Raw genomic sequence first — 20576 nt, 5'->3', positions numbered from 1 at the left:
GTATGTGACACCTCTACTTATGGATCCCGTTGGGTGTCTTATGCAAGAATTTTCACCTAATTTAGACGTATGGTAAGGCCTCCGGCGGGTGGAGGACTTACCCACCCACACCTTTTGGGATCCCACCGCGACATGCTTGACCAATGTGTGTGAAGTTTTTGGCATGGTGTCACATGATGAATTTGGAACACAGCGGGATTGGACCACGAAAACAGAGTCCCTATTTTACACAATTGCCATCAGCTTGCTAGTAGCGTAAGTCACTGCATCTAAAGTGAGCAAAGCGACATTGTCTCCGTATAATTGACAAAGACATATTCGACTTCTTAATTTTACTACTTTAAAATTTAGATGGAACTGCCGTTTAATACTACGGTTTAGTAGTATTTATTTTCACTTGTAAGTGAGAAGTCTTAGATTCAATTCTCGCTAAAGGCGAATTTGAACTACATTATTGCAAGCTCATTAGTGTAGATAATATCGTTTGTTCAAAAAAAAAAAAATTATTAAGATGGAACTTCTGAGTGTTGATTGAGTTACGTCTTCACCTCATTCTCAATTTATTCTGGAATGGAACTTCTTTAGCTGTTATACCCTGCAGCTTCATAGCTCTTTAATTTCCATATAGAAAACAAGCTTCTTCTCGTGGAATACCATAACTTTATAGGTCAAGCCATCGCATTTAATTTGTCCGGCTAGTTAGATAAAATTTCTTAAATGCTTTCCAACTTTGAATTGTAATGTTAATCTTGAGATTAAGTTTATGAAACAATACAACATTGGATGAATGCCACTCTGACATTGTGACATTCATCTGTATTCTATGTCCGGGCAGATAGAAAATTGCACAGTTGTATTCAGTACAATACTTGCAGAAGGCCTAAAACCTAACACTGTTTCATATAATGCACTATTAGGTTCATATGCTTCACATGGGATGAGCAAAGAGGCGTATCAGCTTTTTTTTTGTTCGGTTCAGGTACCAGGCAGTGTCCCCACACCCGTAGGATGGGACTAATCTACGCTCGAGGTGTGGCTTGCCTCTGGCCACAAAGTGTTTTCAGTGAGTTTCAAACGCCTGCCAGTTAGGCACCAAGGAATCCGCCCACTGATGATTTGATTTGCCAATCGCGCCACACCTTGTGGTTAAAGGCGTATCAGTTTTTAATGAGATTAAGAAAAGTAGTTTCCGGCCTGATGTTTTGTCTTATACATTCCTACTCAATGCTTTTGTATCAATATGCACACTTTTAGCAGCTTGATCACTGATACAGCATTACCTTACATAAGATGGAACTGTGCATAGACCTGTAAACGGGTCGGATTTATTGGGTTTGGGTCGGGTTGAACTCGACCCGTTAAGTTAACGGGTCACCCGAACCCAACCCGTTAAGCTAATGGGTCATCCGAACCCGACCCGTTAAGCTAACGGGTCACCCGTTTCACCCGTTAACACCCGTTAACAATTATTTTTATTTTTATTTTTTGCATAAAGTTTATTTTTTGTCATTAAGATTTTACTAAAATTACTAAAATATCATCAACTAACGGGTGCTAACGGGTCCTAACGGGTCTAACGGGTTGACCCAAAGTGACCCGTTATTTAACGGGTTGTTATCGGGTTCACCCGTTAACGACCCGACCCGTTAAGCATCCACCCAAATACAAATATTAACGGGTTGGGTCGGGTCGGGTTAACGAGTTGGGTCCAAAATGCCAGGCCTAACTGTGCATTTCAAAAATTTCCCAAACATTAATGTTTGATGAATAACTTTTCTTAGCATCATACGTGCATGTTCTGTAGCTCCATGCTCTATAATCATTTTGGACAAAAAAAACCTTACTAATAATTAATTAACCAAGAGCTAATTAACTGAGCATTAACTTAACAAATTAACAAGTTAACAATCTGATTTATCAATTTTCCAACCAAAAAGAGCAGAATCTTTTTATTTTATTTTATGCATGCCAGCTGGCCCATATCTATATATGTGTTCTTTAACAACTCATTCCTCATCACTTATTTCTTGACAAAATCGGTCGAATATGAACACGTATATATAATAATTCAATGTTGTTCCTACGTATAATTTTGACAAACTTAAATCTTTCTTGTCCATTTTATACCAGATTAAGAATATATATGCAGAGAGAGACGAAGTTAGGATTTCAAACGTGATTGAGCTGAAGTTATCTACTTAGCCAAGTTGAATATGAAGGAATCGTGTTTCATAATTTGTCGATATATATGTGATGTTCCATTATATATATATATATATATATATATATATATATATATATATGTATATGTATGTATATGTATGTATGCATAGTTTTGCTGTTCATATTTTTGTCGATCGCAAAAATGAAAAAGTTGTGAATCGGTCCGTTCATCGTACATCATGCGATCAGAAATTATTTTAAATATTTTTATTTAAAATTAAATACAAACAATACCTGATAAAAATTGATCTTACGATATACGATAAACAAACACTATTCATGAATCCTTAGAATCCTCTATATAAGAATCCGAAGAGAATCCTCTTGGTTAAATCATCCTCCAGTGCAATAGTATTTGGTGTACTAAATATATCTGGCTGAATGCTAGTAAAAGACCATGCACACCACGTGGAACTTGCGTCTTGTTTACGTCTGCGGCACCACAAATGTCATCCTTCCACGTATGAACATCTGTGTACAAGTCAAGCCCAACAACAATGACTGCTAATTCATCAACCTTTTCACCGTTTCCTTGTAGGAAGAATTTGAAATAGCTTCAATTTTATTGGCTTACTTTTAAAATATTTAGTAACTTTTAATTTTTGAAATATGTCTAAATTTTAATTATTTTGAACCCATATTAAAATACCCTTTCCTTTTAACACAGCTCATTACTTACTAGCAAAGTATACCAAGTTATTAGCAACTAATTAATCACGAATGTACCCTACTGAACTAAATGGATTCTGATCATTTCAACACATCATCATTACTTTCCTTTCTGCAACCACAACGCATTGGTTTTGGGATTGGACAAGGATTGTCTGCCCTCCCACTTTCAGTGTCTTTCTGTGTTATCTTGTTTTGTGTGATCACGGTTAAGTTATGTCAACATTTTATATTGTTTTTCAATAGAGATAATAAGACAAAAATGAATAGTAATATAAAATATTGACATGGTTTAACCGTGACCATACAAACAGGAGGGCACGGAAGGGCACCAGAAGTGAGAGGGCAGACAATCCTTGTCCTTTGGGATTTGGATCATCTCCGAGGCAACTGGTCAGATCCTCCTGATCAGTATTCGTGGACCGTTGGATTGTTATCCAATAACTACAAAGAAGAGGGCTCTCTAAAAGTTATAATAATTGTAACTAATGGATATAAATCCAACGGTCTAAGAACACTGATCGGGAGGATCCTGACCAGTTGCCTCGGAGAGGATCCAAATCCTTGGTTTTGGGTTAGATACTCTAGTTTTAATACGGTTTCAAAGTAAATATTAATCATACCGATCTCAACAGCTCAGGTGCTCATGCGCTATTTAATGAGAATGTAAATTCCACACACTAGAAAATTAATGGTTCCGTCTATCTAGTGACATGAAACAAAATAGGGCTCAACTCATGCGCATATACAATCCATCTTTTCATGTGTCAGCTTCTCTCATGCTTGAAAAACTCATCAACTCCCAACATTGCACTAGTACATTTCGTCACATGTCACCTATGGCATTAGGATAATACAACCCATGTAACTGAAAAAAAGGTTAATACACGTCACCTTTCCTCTGCTCAGGCCGAAATTGAGGACAAGGGATACCCCCCCCCCTAAAAATCAAAGGCGCCCCCCACGCCCACCCCACCACCCCCCATCTATTAGCTAAGCTTTAAGCTCAAATTCTGGACTTTTGCCCTAAACGTCCTCCGAGTAATATGAGGCCACTTTCTGTGAAAGTAAAACGCGTCGGTTCGGTGTCCTCTTTTTACAACTTTAACCAGCTCCTTCGTCTCACTCTACTATTTAGTATTTACACACCCCTTATTTAAACCCACTCTTACAAAAAGTTGTGGTGTAGCTTCAAAGACAAGACCATTACTTGCCCCCGCGCCTTCTCTCTCTCTCTCTCTCTCTTAAAGTCTATCAACACTCTCACTCCTCCACTTCCCACTCCATTTTTCCATTGTTCTCTACTTTTTCTTGATCTTTCTGAGCTAACCATGAAATTTACTCATCAGACCCACTTCTCTCTCAAGCTTCTACTTCTACTCACCGTCGCCACCACAACGCTTTCTTCGCCGCTGCCGAAGCCTAAAGTGACTTCCAAGGAGCAGATCGAATGCGAAATGTGCTCTGTCTGCGAAAACCCATGTGGCAAAGTGCCATCCCCTCCTCCACCGTCGCCTCCTCCGCCCTCATCTCCGCCGCCTTCTCCGCCATCCTCATCCTCCAACTGTCCGCCGCCTCCCACGCCACCGAGCTCCGGAACCACCTACTACTCTCCTCCTCCACCTTCCCAGCCCACTTACTACAACTACCCGCCACCGCAAGGCGGCAGCGGGGGTGGCGGGGGTGCGTTTTATCCTCCGCCGAATGGCAAGAACTACCCAGTGCCACCGCCGCCGAACCCAATTGTGCCGTACTTTCCGTTTTACTATTATAACCCTCCTCCCCATACGGCGTCCAGCTCAGTCCAGCTGGTGGCTAGCCACCCATTAGTTTACACTGTTTTCAGTGTTGCTCTGTTTTCTGTTATGCTCTGTTTGTTTTGACGGAAACGGAAGCAGACAAGGAAGGTGGAATTAATAATGTGGTGGCAGATTCACGGATCTACGGCTGAGCAAACAATTGAAGAGGAAGAAAACCAAGACAGAAAGAGATGGGAGTTGCCTACTGCTGATTTTACATTTCCAAAAATGCCCTTGAGGAACAAGGGTTTCTGTTCACTGACACTTGAAGTTAAAGCTGAAAGAACACAGATGGGAAGTAAATTCTCTCTCTCTCTCTCTCTCTCTTCAAATCTCTCTTTAATTTTTTTTCTCTTTGGCCTTAATTTATCTGTCTGAATTATAATGGTGTAGTAGCCTTGTAGGTTGGTCCGTTGTAATTTGGTTAATATGATAATGAAATAAAGTAAATTGTTACTCATTTTTGCTAAAAATTTGCATTAGCTCCGTGGAAATTATTTGTGCATGACGAATTTTGTATTGATAAACCTCGATATTCTTCTTTTTACCATTATCTTCTAGTGTTTTTAGAGTAGAATGCACATTGTTGATTCATTCTTTGGTAGATTAAATTTCTAATATTTATCTTATGGTTGTATGGCTCATTTGAAACTGTTTTTAAATTTTTTTTTTTTTTTAAATTTGAATTCTAAAAATACTTAAAGTATTTTTTTGCAAGAAACACCAGTTATATATTTTATACATAAAACACTTGAAGTGTTCTTTCATAATTCACTTACATTTTTATTAAGAATTGGTTTTATAAATATTTTCTCTAAATTTTTTAAACTATTTTAAAATTAATTCCAAACAAGTTTGAGATTAAGCTCGAGCCTAATTAAGCAATTTGAATTTACAATTGGGTCCCAAGAGGTGCCTGATGTCAACAAGTTTATTAATTCGGGTGCAAACATAGGCTCTGCGGGGACCCATCTCCCGAGTACTGTATTTCCCTCTTTTTGATCCAAGGGTTTCTAGCTTGAAAACTCTACTATGTTTCGATGTATTCTATATACGTAGAGATTTTTAGTCGTTAAATAACGTTTATTATATTTTTGACTAACGATGCAAGGGCTAAATGTCCTGATGGTAAAGGTTATCACAAAACATACTAAAAAATACCTTGCCAGCTTCCCAAATGCAATGTACATCTGTCTCTCTGACATATTAGGGACGATGTCTCGTACCTTTGGTAGGTTAAAAAGAGTAACACATGAGACTCTTCGAACTTCCAATTCCAACCATGAGATAATTTCACTTGAGTTCATATTTCTACTGGCATTTTAGGGCAGTAGTCCGCATCCGCATGCATGGACACCCACCGATGCGCCTGTGAGCGACTGTCTTTGAGAATATTCTGGCAATCATTACTTTCGAGCTTTGAACAGGAATAGTATGCAAAAGATACGGAAGATGCTGTTTTTCTGACACGCGTTACTGATCTGATTAGCTTAAGCAACTAAGAGTCATTGATGAGTCATGAGGCATCTATTTCTTACTCAGCTGGAGAAAGGAATAGAAAGGAAGGTTTAGCATCACAACGAAAAAACTGTGTGCTAGAGAGGCCTCTTTTTAGTATGCTTTTCTGATGAATGTGGCGTGTCATGGGAAAAACTTCAGTGGGAGCAGTGTCTTTCTTTGGCCTATCTCTCTCTCTCTCTCTCTCTCACACACACACACACAAAAACTATTTTGTTGTTTGGTTAAACCGACATTGCTCGTGTCAATGTGCCATCATTTTGTTCGTTTGTTCGTTTGCTCTTATGTCAACGTGATAACGTCTTATTAGTTTGTCTTACATATCTAATCATGTGATACTCCTATTAAAGATTCTCAAAAGTGTGCCGGTAGTCGTCTCTTTTTATTAATTAATCAATGTGCAAACGGGTGCATCATGCGTTGCCCTCTTTGTGCCAAAAACAGGAACCTCTCAAAGTGCTTTCTTTTCTTTGAAAAATAAAATGACTAACAGATTCTGGAGATCAAAACTCACTTGTACAATCATCGATAGATCCACCGACCATGTCGGCAGAAATCAACAAACTTTCCCTTCTCTTTAGGGGGTTATATAACTTTTCAATGTTTTATAACAATTTTTCTTCGTCCAGAATAACCGAGTAATTCAGGATATGAAAAGTAAAAATTGATTCTAAACAATCGAACAGTAAAGAGTGTTAAAAAAAATCAGATTACTTTATAGGTTGAACTACCGAAGCCAAACTCGTTTGGTAAATAATAAATTGAGAATTTGGACATGAAAAGTAAAGAAAACTTACGAGATTTTCGACATAAAATGCAGCAAGAAGGGGTGATATGCAAACAAGTCAGCATCAGCTATTGTGAATGGATGGTGGCTCAGGAGATTGTTAAAGAGACAAATAATAAAGGGAAAAAATGTGTTGTATAGATGAGTAGAGGTGTGGGAACAATTAGCTGGAGGGCACGTAATCAAATGGGTTTTGGGTTGGGAGGGGGGGGGGGGGGTCCTGACAAGTTGGCATATGGCATCCTAGGCTCGAGCACTCACACAGGAAATAGAAAGGATAGAGATTCGAGATTGCCAATCTTACTCTGACTCTGCATCGAAATTCTAATGGCCCCTCAAAAAATAGATATCAAGGATAAGTTTGATTCTTCCCTTATCACTATCGCTTGCATAAAACGAAATACCAGCTAAAAAATTATATGAATAAAATACTTTACATCATTTCTAGTTCTAGAATTTGTTTCGTAAACATAAATTTAAAGTATTTTATTTTTACAAATAATAGATAATTTATATTAAATTTATCTAAATTAATTATGAGATTGAGATTTGAATCTGGTGCGTAATGAGTAAAAGAATAATACATTGTCCAGCAAATCAATCCACGTCTAACTTTTTTAGTAGTTGTAAGAGGTGTACTTTTGAATATGTGTAAGTTAAGAAGAAATGACTCCTTATGTATGAAAGTCGAACAATATTATCAGTTACAAGAGTGTAGGGGTTGGCTCGAAAAGATAACACTCAGATGTACATAGTTGCTCTCATGAGGTCTTCATTTTGAGAACCTGCAAAGACCTCTTTTATATGAACGCTGAATTAATCTAATGGTAGGAAAATTAATGAGGTTATATAATTGTGTTATACCTAAACAAAATGCATAGCACGAATTAATTAAATAAAAAAAAAGGGTTCATGTAATACCATTCTTAAAAAAAAAACGAGTATATATATGCGTGTGTGTATGTGAGTATTTAATTTTATTACAACTGTAGCAATTTTTATTTCAATTTCCTTTTATACATTATGCCTATAAGAACTCGTATATTTAGCATGTAAATTAGTAAAGAGTCTTTCACTACAAGAATATAATCTTAAGCCTAGCTCGAGAGGTTTCTATTATTTGCCATCCTCATTAGATTGTTTGTTAGGCCTTAAAATTGCTTTTTACTTGTTAATGGCAACTCATCATTGCTATATGCCTCTTTGGTTTAATTCAAAATACAACCAGCAACAAAGAGCCGAGAGCTTGAGGTGGGACTATTTTGAGTAGTTTTGTCTTTGATTTTCTCCAAAGATGAGGTGGTAAGTTGGTAATCATTGAGAACTAATGACTTGGTGATTACTCACCACTCTAAAATGTGGTGGCGGGAGGTCTATAGCTTGTACGTGTGTCTAATATATCATGCAGGTGGCAACACCTTATGTATTAGAAAGTGATTACTCATCAACCTATAGGGATATCAATCATTTGGCTGCAATATTCTCTTATTCGATTTTGTTCCAAATCTTGCAATGAGATGATAACAGGTGGACTACTTGAGACGTAAGTGAAGATTTCAAGCATCCAACTTCAGTCTTGATATATATGATTCATCTCTCTATAAAAGGGGGGAAGAACGAACGCATGAGCAACGACACACCGAGCAACAAGAAGATCTCTTTCCTTCTCTGACCAGTCATCTTTCATCATCCATTTCTTAAAGGCTCTAAGTCATCTTCATTGTATGTTGTAAATCTCTCTTACATAGTGAAATACAAATACATATACAACTCTGGTGGACGTAGCCGAATTGATGAACCACTTAAATCCTGTATGATTTCGTTATTACAAGAACAATGCATGAATGACAACCAGACGAGAAAGCAAACATAACCAACTCATTTGATCATCACGTTGGCTTATCAAGCCTATCATATATAGCCAGAATAATTCCTTTCACTTTTATACATGAACTTGATCTCAAGCCTCGCGTACTAAATCTCTACAAACCAAAAGCACGAAGACCTCATCATCATCATAAACTGTCACCTTGCACTTTCAACACCAGCAAAATGCTAGCCACACCAAAGCAGCCCACACATTTCTCTATCTCGCAGACTTCGTTTCATTTGGAGCACAATCGCTCTCCGTCAATTCCATAGTCATCCCCGACTTATGTGCCAAGCTTAGTAAAGTTTTGCTGGTGTTGAAAGTGCAAGGAGAAAGAAGGAGAAGAAGAAAAAGGATGATTTAAAAGTTGGGTTTAGTGTCAGAATGGGTTAAAGTAAGAAGAAAAATGAACGAAAGAAATTACCTTGAAACAATTTGTTTGTTCTAAGAAAGGTGAACCAGACGAAACTTATCATAAAACAAAGAAGAATAATGAAGAATGAGGCAAAGCTAAGGCAAATTGTTTGCAAAGATAACGAAGGAGTTGTAAGGCAAAGTTAAGCATCTTTCTGACAAGTTTGGGACGAAGTGATCTATTTGTAACTTTGAAGAGTATTATAAGCATGTACCTTCAACTCCTACAAACGTACTTCTACTACCTTCACACTGCAAAGTTTTGAAAGCAAAGAAGTTTCACATGGAAACACTAAGCAGTGCAATGTACCTACCAGTCAACAATTCAGAATAATGGAGTTTGAGGCAGGTGGAATTGCAAACATTGGATGTATTAACAAGGATTTGAGAAACGTTGAAAGAGATTTGAAGAAAAATATCAAGGGACATGATGCCGACATGCTTCTTGAATATTTTGGTTCAAAAAAGGAAAAGAACCCATCTTTTTATTTCAAAATTGATAGAGATGATCAGGGTTGAACCATTGTTTTTGGGTTGATTCTACTGCAAGAAAATCGTACTTGTTTTTTTGGTGATGTAGTTGCTTTTAATACGAATTATAACACAAATAAGTATAGTATGATCGTTGCTCCATTTGTAGGAGTTAACCATCACACCCAGAGAATTATATTTGCTTGTGGGTTGTCAAGTAATGAGAAAATTGTGTCATTCATTTAGTTATTTAAGCAATGGTCGAGAGCTATTCCTAGCGGTCCACATCAAGGGCCACAGCTTAAGTTTTTCCTCTTACATTCCACGAGTATTATTTTGCACATAAGACCAACAACTCCAACCCTGGGCTATTTGCCAAATTTCCCCCCAAACACCATCCAACCCAAGCTAAAACATTGGGCTAAAAGCCAAATGCTAAAGTTGGGCCAAATTCCCCTCCAAATTCCCCCCAAACACGCGTGGACTCGCCTGATTTTGGGCCAGTCTCGGCCCGGTCACTCGCGGACGCGCCCCACGCGGGCTGGTTGCCATCACGTCCCGACAGCATGAGACCCCAGCGTCAGGGCCATGTAGCCCACTTGCCTGAGCCCAACGGCTCTTTTCCGCATCTGACGACCATCTTTTAAGGACCGTTGGTTGATCCAACGGTCCATATTCAAATTTCATTTTTAAAAAATATGTTATTTTAAAATACATTGAATCCAACGGTTGAGATTGAATATACTCAAATCTAACAATAAAAAAAAAGATCTAACGGCCCAAATTAAAATCCAACGGCTAAAATAATTAAATAAATTTATTTAACATAAAATTTACCCAAAAACTCTATAAATACCTATGTATTTGTTCAAACATCCACACAAAACTCAATTTTCTCCTACAATTCTTCCAATTTATCTTTCTACCATTTCTTTCCATTTCCAAATTGTTCAACATGGCAAGAGAGCATGTTAGAGGTCGTAATTGGACCTGTGAGGAAGATGTTTCTTTATGCTTGGCATGAGTTTCTGTTAGCGAAGATGGTGCAGTTGGCACAAATCAAAATAAAAAGGTTTTGTGGGATAAAATCATTGCAAAGTTTCAAGAAAACTGCAACGGCGGCAGGCGGGACAGTGGTGGTGTTTATGATCGGTGGAAGACTATCAACAAAGCATGCACTTTATGGAAGGGAAGCTTGGAGAGAGCCATGGTTGGCATGCCTAGTGGAAGGAGCGCCATAGAAATTGTGAGTTTTTTTCTTGATATTTTATTTGTCATGTACATAATATTATTTTGCAACTAATTATTTTTATGTATTTTTTGCATAGGGTGACAAAGCAATGGAAATTTACAAGACAAGAGTAACACAAAAAAAATCAAGTTTTTAAGTTGCAACATGCTTGGGACGTCCTCAAGGATTGTCCAAGGTGGGCAACCGATGTCGACCAACAATGGGGAAGATTATTTCAACGTGAAGCCGCACCGAGAAATGAAGGTGTCGATGAAATGACCCCATCTCCTTCTTTAGCAAGGCCCCCAGGAAGAGATAAGCAAAAGGAAGCAAAGAGAAAAGGGAAGACCCAAGATTCGATGAGGGGAGACTTTGCTACCGGAATTGCAAAATTGCACGAAACTCATAGCGGTCGCCAAGAAGAAGCGGCCCGAATGCGGAAATCTCGGATAGGGAGGAAAATAGGTTTGAAATTGAATTCATGATGAAGGACCTCAGCAAATACACTCCAGAGAGGAAGAAGTTCTTACGTGATAAGCAAAAGGAAATTATGCGAAAGTCTGCCTCAAGGAGTATGTTTCAAGATGATGAATCATCTGAACCCTATATCCCAACATTTCAACGAAGTCCATCACCAAGTGAAGATGGTGGATATGATTGTTAAGTTTATGTAGTGTATGAATTATGTGCTTTATTAATTAAGTTTATTAATTGTCGTTTGTATTAAGTTTATGTTGTTTATTATGTGGTTTATGTACTTTATTAAATTTATGTCTTATTAATTAAGGTTGGTGAAAGTTGAAAGCTTGCTTTGTGAAAAATTTAATGATTTTTCAATATTTATAGGAATTTAAATTTCTTTAGATTAAAATGTTCATAAAATTAATTTACAATAGTCTACATATTTATTTTTTATTTTTTAAATTAATTTAAGAAAAAAATTAGCCTAAGTTGATTCTTTAATAATTCCGGGCTAAAATTTTAGGCCAGAATGGTTGGAGCAGAAAAGATGTTTCTGGGCTAAAAGCCAAATTTTTCGGGCTAAAAAATTTGTCTTTTAGCCTAAGGGTTGGAGATGGTCTAAGGATAAGTTTTCACAAAAGCTAGGCCCAATGCTTTCAGCTTTTGTTTTTTCTTTTTTTGAACAGAGATACTCTTCCATAAATAACAACAGAGAATACAAGCCAAAGTCGACCAAAAGAAAGAACAAAACACATAAGCAGGAGAGACATGGAACTTAAGGACATATAGGGGAGACATATAGCCTAGCTGAGTCATTATCCTTAAGAACCAAGCATCCAAGAGCTAAGTCATTGGGGACAAGGAAGTCCATCAATGGAAAGGATATGAACTAGAGCGGATGGGGTTCTGGATACCCAGACCTACGGACACATCCCTCTTCTACAATGCGAGGCGACCCAATTGGCTGCCGAATTCACTTGGCGAGGAACCCAACACCATTTAAAAAAATGGAAACGGTGATGGAGATTCCAAATCCGGCGTAGTAACTGAAAGATAGACCAAGAAACCTTCTTCTTATCCCCATTGATGTATTGGACCAGAGAAGCAGAATCGGACTCGAAAAGAACATTGTCCAAGTTCCGAGATATTGCCGTTTGCATAGCAAGAATCGCGGCTTTAGCCTCAGCCTCAAGAACCGAAGATGCAGAACCACTAACACAACTGCCAGCAACCAAAGAGCCGTGGGAGTCACGGATAACCACCCCCAAACCAGAACGCCTATAATCCATAGACCATGAGGCATCACAGTTGACCTTCAAAAAAGAAAAGGGAGAAGGCTGTCAGGGAGTGATGCTAGATATGGGTCGACCGGAGATGGTTGAAGAATCTCAAGGGGATTGGCTGCATTGAACTCCACCATGGACGACATAGCCCTCCTGACAGTTAGGGAAGGAAAGGGAGGCAAGCCGTTGAAGCAAGCGTGACATCTGGATTTCCAGATTTCCTAGCAAAAGAAGGCCACGGCAAAGAGGATGCGACCGTTACTAAGATTATTGCCCTCCCCAAGAGATGCCAAAGCAATAAACCATTGGTCAAAGGAGGTAATAGCTTGGATATCAATATGATAGTTCAGCGGAGAAGCAAACGAAATAGCCTTTGTCCAAGGGCAAAGCAAAATAGAACGTTCCGTACTTTCTGTATATTCAGAACATAACTGGCAGAGAGGAGAATCACATGAGCGTTTTTGGTATAGGCCCGACATCGTGGGGAGGCAATTGTTAGCAATCCACCATAGGAAGAATTTTATCTTAGGCATAGTGTGCAGTCCCCAAATAAGCTTCCAAAAAGAAGGATCCACACAATGAGATTGATGAAGCCCAATGCTTTCAGCTTGTCTGCCACAATTTGGAAGCATGCATTATTGCAACACAGTACATTGGAGAATCATGAATGGCTGCACCCAATATACAAACTCCGTAAGCAATGGGTCCCTACATTTTACATGCATATATTTTCTACAGGAATGTCGACTAGTTAAAGAGTTGAAAGTGCACTTAGACACCAAAGACACAAAGAGTTGGTTTCTAATCATGTGAATGTTAACGAAGTACCAAAATTGAAGACATTATTCCAATTGAAAAGAAGATGCGTGGTTTATATAAAAAACAATATTTTTAAAGCTCCAGGATGAAGTGATGAGGCATATTTAGTTGTCTCACTTTCACAATGCTTAATTGATGAATCATCCCTTGTGGAAGAACAACTCAACTTGTAAGAAAAGGAATTGAATCGCTTAATTTGAAGTTAAAGGATTACGCTCAAGTTTAGGTGTTGGAGAAGTGCCATCGAAAAGAAAACTTCAACAACATATGATCAATGAACCAGCTCAAGTAAAGGCCAAGGGAATTAGGAAAAAATCAAGTCTTCCAAAGAAAAGGCAGTGGGGAAAGTTTACAAGCACAAGGCATGTGGAGGACTTGGGCACATATTGCTGGTATGCAACTTGTTCTACTGCATTTACAAGTACATTCTCTATTTCTGGAACCAACACGCCCAAAACACAAGAAACCATTCATGCATTAGGATAGAGTAAAATTAGGTTCACATCCCTCAGTTTGATTAAAACCTTATTTCTTTTCAATTTTTGATCAAGGTCATTGAGTATTAATAACATCATTAATTATTTCAATAATAAAATATTTTTTATTTCTAAATATATTCATTTAGTGTTAAAAATGTTACAATTAGTATATTTATATTTATGGCTAAATTTTTATCATATATTTTTATTTTTATTTTGTACGCATTTTTAATTAATTTCTTTTTGTGCCCATATTTTTTATTTTTTTTTTGTACTTGTACCCATATTTTTTATTTATTTGTACCCATTTTTTATTTTGTTAAATGTACCCATGCTAATTATATGTATTTATTTTATGTTTTAAAATATATCAGTAGTTAATTTTTAAAATATGTTAATAATTATATGGGTACATTATTTTCTTGCTATAATTTTGTGAAGAACAATATTACTCTAATATTTATTTTTAAGTATTGATTATATTTTAAAAATATTATTTGAATTTGTTTAAATTTCATAATTTGTGGGACGTTAAATGCATAAATGCATGAGTTAAATCTCTTAAATGATGTTAAGGACTTGATCAAAATATTTAAACAAACAAAGTTTCAGTCTAACAATTAGGTTGATTAAGGACCGGAACCAAAATGACCCTAGAGTAAATCACCCAAAACATGACATATGAACAAAATCCAACATTCTGTCTGACCCCCGAAACATTCACCCAGAGAACATAAAGTTAACTTGCAACTATATGCTTTATAAAGATTTAATTTTATTGTTCAAGTAGTCTGGTATGTCTCTTCATTCATTGCCTGCTAGTTATGAGTTGGAGATTCCAATTCTAACAAGTTATCAAAGCTAGCCGGCGGAGCTAGACTACAAAGGAGGAGGGGCCTTATACGGCAGGAGGGACTCCGGAATCCAAAGGGTCAAGCAGTTGAGGAAGAAACAAGGGACATGCCCCTTATGACGCTCGTTATGTGGCTACATCCCTAGAGCCACGTTATTCACGCATTGGCCAAACGGTCAGTCATACGTGTTTCTACGTCACCCAATATGTATTGCGGCACTCATGGTAGGTTTTGTCCATACCCAACAATCAAAATTACAAAGCAGTTAGATTAGGTGCATGGTTTATGTGATCATTTTCAGCACGCATTGAGTGCTTTTGGTTTTGTTGGGGAAACAGACACAAGTGACGAGTTTAGTTCAATTTGGTTTAAAAGTAAAAAATAGATCATATAATATTTGATGTTGGTCTGCGAAATACGCATTAACATATGATTCAAGTCATTTAACTTGCTCTTAAAATCCGGCACAAAAAGTAATTAAGAATATTAAGTTTGAGCATTCAACAACCGTGCACCATCTAGTAGCAAAGTGCTCTAAAATAATAGTGTTCTTTCAATGCTATTATTTGGTGAAGCTAAAATAATAGTGTTGACATGAAAGGGGGAAACATATTTGGCTATTGCGCTTAGCTTTAAGGTTCCAACTACTAAATGGCTTCCATCTTTAAGAGTATTATACTAATTCTTTTGATATAGTCTTGTATATATGTCCATGACATAAATAACAAAACAAGGAAATAATATAGCTAGCTTGTCAGCTTGGAAACACTTTTAGACAACAACAAACCGTCCCACTCCCAAGCGCATAATCTTTATACATTGTGCATGTATTCATGGTTTTCAATTCATTTTGTACATTATGAGGAGGGAGGTATTGCTTTGACTCACTCTCATATCATCTACGAGAAAAAGATTTACATGAAACAAGTTAATACAACTCTTGTTTAGAATTGTGAATCATATGCAATTGTCCAACATCATCGTAGAAGGAATTGTTGGAAAATTTTAATATTTAGGTTTATTTTAATGTTTAGGTTTTTCTCCCTAACCCGTTAGAATTAGGGTTTTGTTTCCTTGCTTATTAGGGTTAGGTTAGTTTCACTATAAATAGATGTTTTATATCTCGTAGAACAATAAGCAGTCACAATCTAGTCCTAAGCTTATAGTCTTGAGTTTACAGTCGTCTTTGCTCTTGTTTATTTGATTTCAATTAATAGAATAATATCGTAGTTTGTATTCGTTTGTTCATCCTACACTTTGATATTCAACTAGAACATCATCCCCCCCCCCCCAAGACAAGAGGCTATGATGTGGTGGGTGACCGCCGGTGATCTTGGGGGTTAATCTCTTGTCTTGTTCAGTAAATATTCATCCCGTTTTGGGCTATGAATGTATTTCAAAATTATAGTAATCTCTTTTATTTCTCTTATCATATGACAAATCACAACGAGGGAGAAAAAAATAGGGATTATATGAATCCGTGATATTCAAGTTTGTCACCTTTAGTCAATAAGGACCATAAATACAAGAAAAACTTGAATATGGCAACTCGAACATTTAGATGATAAATACTCTCACGTAAGAATGAACTCAATTGTATTTAAGTACCATTCTACTCAACGTAATACAAATACACGGACTCATCATTTGTACGAGTGACCTAACCAGCTGGTTTAATAAAAGTTTTTTTTCTTGGTAAATACATGCCACAAATGATTTTAAATTCCACACACGTAGAAGTAAATTGGTGCATGCTATTGCTTCTGGCAGACAGTGACGGCGCCATTGCCTGATAGGGTGGCTAACAAACAAATCACAATGAAAAAGAAGTCAATGCAGGATTTACCCTTTTGGGAAGAAAAAGACGATCCGTTGAGTTCCTTCCTGTCTTTCTATTATTCACCAATAGTTGTGGCGCTACAAGGACCTAGCAGCCGTCTTCATCATATAACAATCATGATCAAATCCAAAATTAGATGCATGCATCATGCATGGCAGTAAATACCACTTCACTGCATTTCCTTCTTTTTGTTAATCCAATTCTTTTTATCTAATTAATCAATTTTTCTTCCATCGTACTTAGTATATAGTTGTACGAAAAATAAGTAACTGAAATTCAAAATAGAATATTTAAATAATTAGGAAAATCAAATTTAATGACTAAAACAGTTATATCACTCGTAGCATTGAAACCGCACCACTAGTTAATTTAGTATTTAGGCTTTAAAAATGGTTTCGGGTTGATTAATGAACCCGTGCATCATTCAAGTTTATTAACTGGAGCGCTATCAAGTTGCCTAGAAGTTCGGTTTTGTGTTGGTTAATAAATTGGCGCATCAGTCTGGCTTATTAACTTGAGTGCTATTAAGTTGCCTAGAAATTCAGACTATACTTTATAATTGAGACTATACTTTATAATTGAGGCTATACCTATAATTTAGACCCTACTTTTCTTTTCACCCGTAACAAACACCCTTCTTGTCTGTTGCCAAATACCCATACATGATCCAACAACAAAAAAAAAACCCAGACACGATACATGCCCAATGATCAACCATTGTTTTGTGCTTTCCAAATGCAATTTGATAAATGATTTTTTAGAAAATGACATTTTAATATCTAAATCTTTAAAACTCGGTATTGTTGCTTCTAGTGTGAGGATGTTAAGGTTAAAGAGTCTCACATTGGTGAAAAGAGAAATATTGCAAGGGCTTATAAGAGGTTGTGCTACTCCCTATATTGCCAATTGGTTTTATACTGGAACCTTAACTTTCTTCATTGTATCAGAGCTGCGTGACGCTCAACAGCTACACATGATTCACGTCACCGAATTCGTGTGTCCACGTGTTTGGCTTGAAAATTCACCACACGTGAGGAAGCGTGTGAGGATGTGAAGATAAAGGAGATGTTGGGCTACTCTCCATATTGCCAATTGATTTGATGATAAAACCTCAACTTCCTTCTTTTAGTTCATTTAGAAGGGCTGCTTTGTTGATTAGGTGATATGATTGATTTGATTCGGTGAAGAAGTTGGGTCGATGGTGAATCAGACAAAGGAGAAGGGATTAGGGCTGGGTTTGATGGAAGATGGACCTTTTGGCAGAAGAGAGGGTTCAGCAGAGGAGAGGGGTAGGTGGAAAGATTCAGGCTAGAATACGAAGAGGTTGGAGGAAGGGATGAGTGTGTTGACGGAATAGATATTGAAAAAAAGATGTGCTATTCACACACCTCCTTTTACTTTTCACACACCTTCTTTATTTTCGGCCGTCGGATCGAATGAATTGAAGAAGATCAAATGACATAAATTAATAAGGGGTGTGTGAAAAGCAAAATGAATGTGTAGATATTACACCCCATTGAAAAATGGCAGAGACTTCCCCTGCCCCTACCCCGTTGTTCTCCTAGAGGTATTTTAAGAATAGCATTTTAATTTTTCTACTTCTATAGTGGGTAAAATCATAATGTAAGTGGAAAAATAGAATAATAGAGTGAGTGCTCTCAATCTTAAATTCTCTCAATATATCTTTCTTGTTTCATCTTTCTAAAAGTCACATAGAATATCCCCAACCGTTAGACTTCACCTGCAAAAAGTACTCGAATCTTTTGAATTTCCCTCTACTTGTTGATCTAACTTTCCCTCTAGAAACCAAAAAATAAAATCTTTTTTTGAATTTCCCTCTATTTGTTCATAAAATTCAATTCCCTCCAAAGGTCTTGTACTCTCACCCCATTTTCCCAGTTGACAAACAGAACAAATAGGCAAATTGCAGGAAAACATTCTCATTCAATACAAGATAACTTTCATTTTTCCACCTTTATGCTCGGTGGGTTGGTATTTGATGATGGGCCAAAAGGGGAAACATTCATCAAAGTGACCAAAAAATTCTTGCAAAATCCGCACAATATACCAAAATTAGTAGAATTATATGAGCAAATTAGAACAAGATCTTCCAAAATTCTACATTTGCTCGATCACTCTTAAAAAATAAAGAACAAAGTAAATTTCCACTAATAAAAGAGACAGGATAATAGAAGGGGGTGAAATTACACTGAAAATGGAGGTTAGAATTGCCATTGCACCCTAAAATTAATAACATTATTTATAACTCTAAAATAGGCTTAAGCATAGACAGAGCCATATGAGAGCGCCATCAGCAGCACCGCCGCTTGTTCTTCCTCGCCGAGCTTCCTCCGCTGCCTCTCCACCGTCGATCGCTGCATCAAAACCTCCCTTCCTAGAGCCAACAGACGCTGCTTCAAGCCGTCACCGAGCTGCTTGTTCTTCTTGCCCTTTTTATCGTTGGGGTTTTCTTTGTTTAATCCCAAAATAGCCCTCCTTTTCTTCCTGCTTCTGATCCCGCATGCATTGCATAGCGACTGCAAAGCACAAATAAAAAATCAGAACACAACCCAAAATAGTAATTTCAAAAACATTCAGGGTTTATGGAAGGTGAAATGACCTTAGGGCCCGCCGGACCGCCTCTCCACAGAGGGGTTTTGGAGGTTCCGCAGTCGGCGCAGGTCTTCTTAAAGCCTTCCTCCGATGACGCAGCATCTGGGGTTTTGATAGTCATTTCCTCCGACTCCGATCCCTGTAAAAACACAGAAACCCGATCCGATCAGTAACTGTTCGGATCAAAACCGAAAATCCCAGATCAAATGAAAGCTCTGGATCAAATAAACTCACTTTATCGCTTGGATCCAACATTCTGTATGAGATATTTTGAAGATCTGAGACAAACCCAGTCGAGAAAAGATGGGAAATCGAACTAGGTCGCGATCAATTTGAACGATTGGTTTCTCGTGAAGTAAGAAACTTTAGTGACTCAGAAAACCCTAGCTATGGAAAAAACAGAGGAACCAGAAGGAAGGAGATCGATCACAAATCAGAAGCTGAGATCAAAAGTTCTTATAGAAAAGCTTTCCGAAAAAGCAGAGAGAAAAAAGAATGAGAAAAACAGAGGAGGCTAGCAATGGAGGCGGGTGGTGATTGGGATGATAAGGCTAAACACTCGGACCAAACCGACATGCCGTGAGAGAAGGGATAGAGAGAGAGAGAGCTGCGCAGTGAGCAGGCAAAATGAGGAAACAAACCGACACACTCACACCCGCCGCGCAGGAGATATAAAAATTGTAAAAGAAACCCTAGCCCGGGTAACCTGAAATGACGAAAATACCCACGGTTCGGGAAGAAACCACACATCCGATCCAACGGGAGCCAACCGCGCCAAAAGCTTTATGAATTGGGAAAAAAAAAGGGCGCCATAAACTGGGTGGTAAAATTCAATTGGGTTTAGCATTTGGATTTTTTTTCAAAAAAAATAAGAATGGTTATTTTTTTGTTAAATGATAGATTTGTCAGGGTAGATGTTAAATTAAAAAATCGATAGGACAAACTCTACACGGCATGATGCAAGAACAATACTCTTCTTCACCATTGTAATAGAGGATCATTTGTTAAATGGAATTTGGAATGGGAGTGAGTGAGTGACGAATGAGCCAGAGAGATTGTAGGTTCTGCACCGTTTGATACGTCCAACTTCCATTTGGGGGCTCAAAACATGTTATCGCTGGCGGCAAATCCAAATATTTCTAATAAAGGTTAATAAATTAATTCTGATTTGACCAAAAATAAATAAATAATTAAAATGAATTAAAAGAATGACACCTCATTTCTTTTGGGTTTTTATTTCAATT

The 20576-nt window shown here is 37.5% G+C and overlaps 2 protein-coding genes across 2 annotated transcripts; one reads left to right on the top strand and one right to left on the bottom strand.

Annotated features, from left to right (window-relative positions):
- Positions 1-4062: 4062 nt before the first annotated feature.
- Positions 4063-5164, top strand: LOC126595607 (leucine-rich repeat extensin-like protein 3). The gene has a single exon (XM_050261890.1). The coding sequence runs from the start codon at positions 4224-4226 to the stop codon at positions 4773-4775; it is 552 nt and encodes a 183-aa protein (XP_050117847.1). The 5' UTR covers positions 4063-4223; the 3' UTR covers positions 4776-5164.
- A 13620-nt stretch (positions 5165-18784) lies between these two features.
- LOC126595606 (GATA transcription factor 15-like) lies at positions 18785-19987 on the bottom strand. The gene is made up of 3 exons (XM_050261889.1): positions 19567-19987; positions 19340-19471; positions 18785-19256 (listed from the first exon to the last, which is right to left on the bottom strand). The coding sequence occupies exons 1-3, from the start codon at positions 19585-19587 to the stop codon at positions 18999-19001; spliced, it is 411 nt and encodes a 136-aa protein (XP_050117846.1). The 5' UTR covers positions 19588-19987; the 3' UTR covers positions 18785-18998.
- Between the last annotated feature and the right edge of the window lie 589 nt (positions 19988-20576).

Source organism: Malus sylvestris, chromosome 13, assembly GCF_916048215.2.
Source record: "Malus sylvestris chromosome 13, drMalSylv7.2, whole genome shotgun sequence".
NCBI classification, from domain to species: Eukaryota; Viridiplantae; Streptophyta; class Magnoliopsida; order Rosales; family Rosaceae; genus Malus; species Malus sylvestris.
Note: the sequence above shows the minus strand (reverse complement) of the source record. Positions and strands in the feature narration are given on the sequence as shown.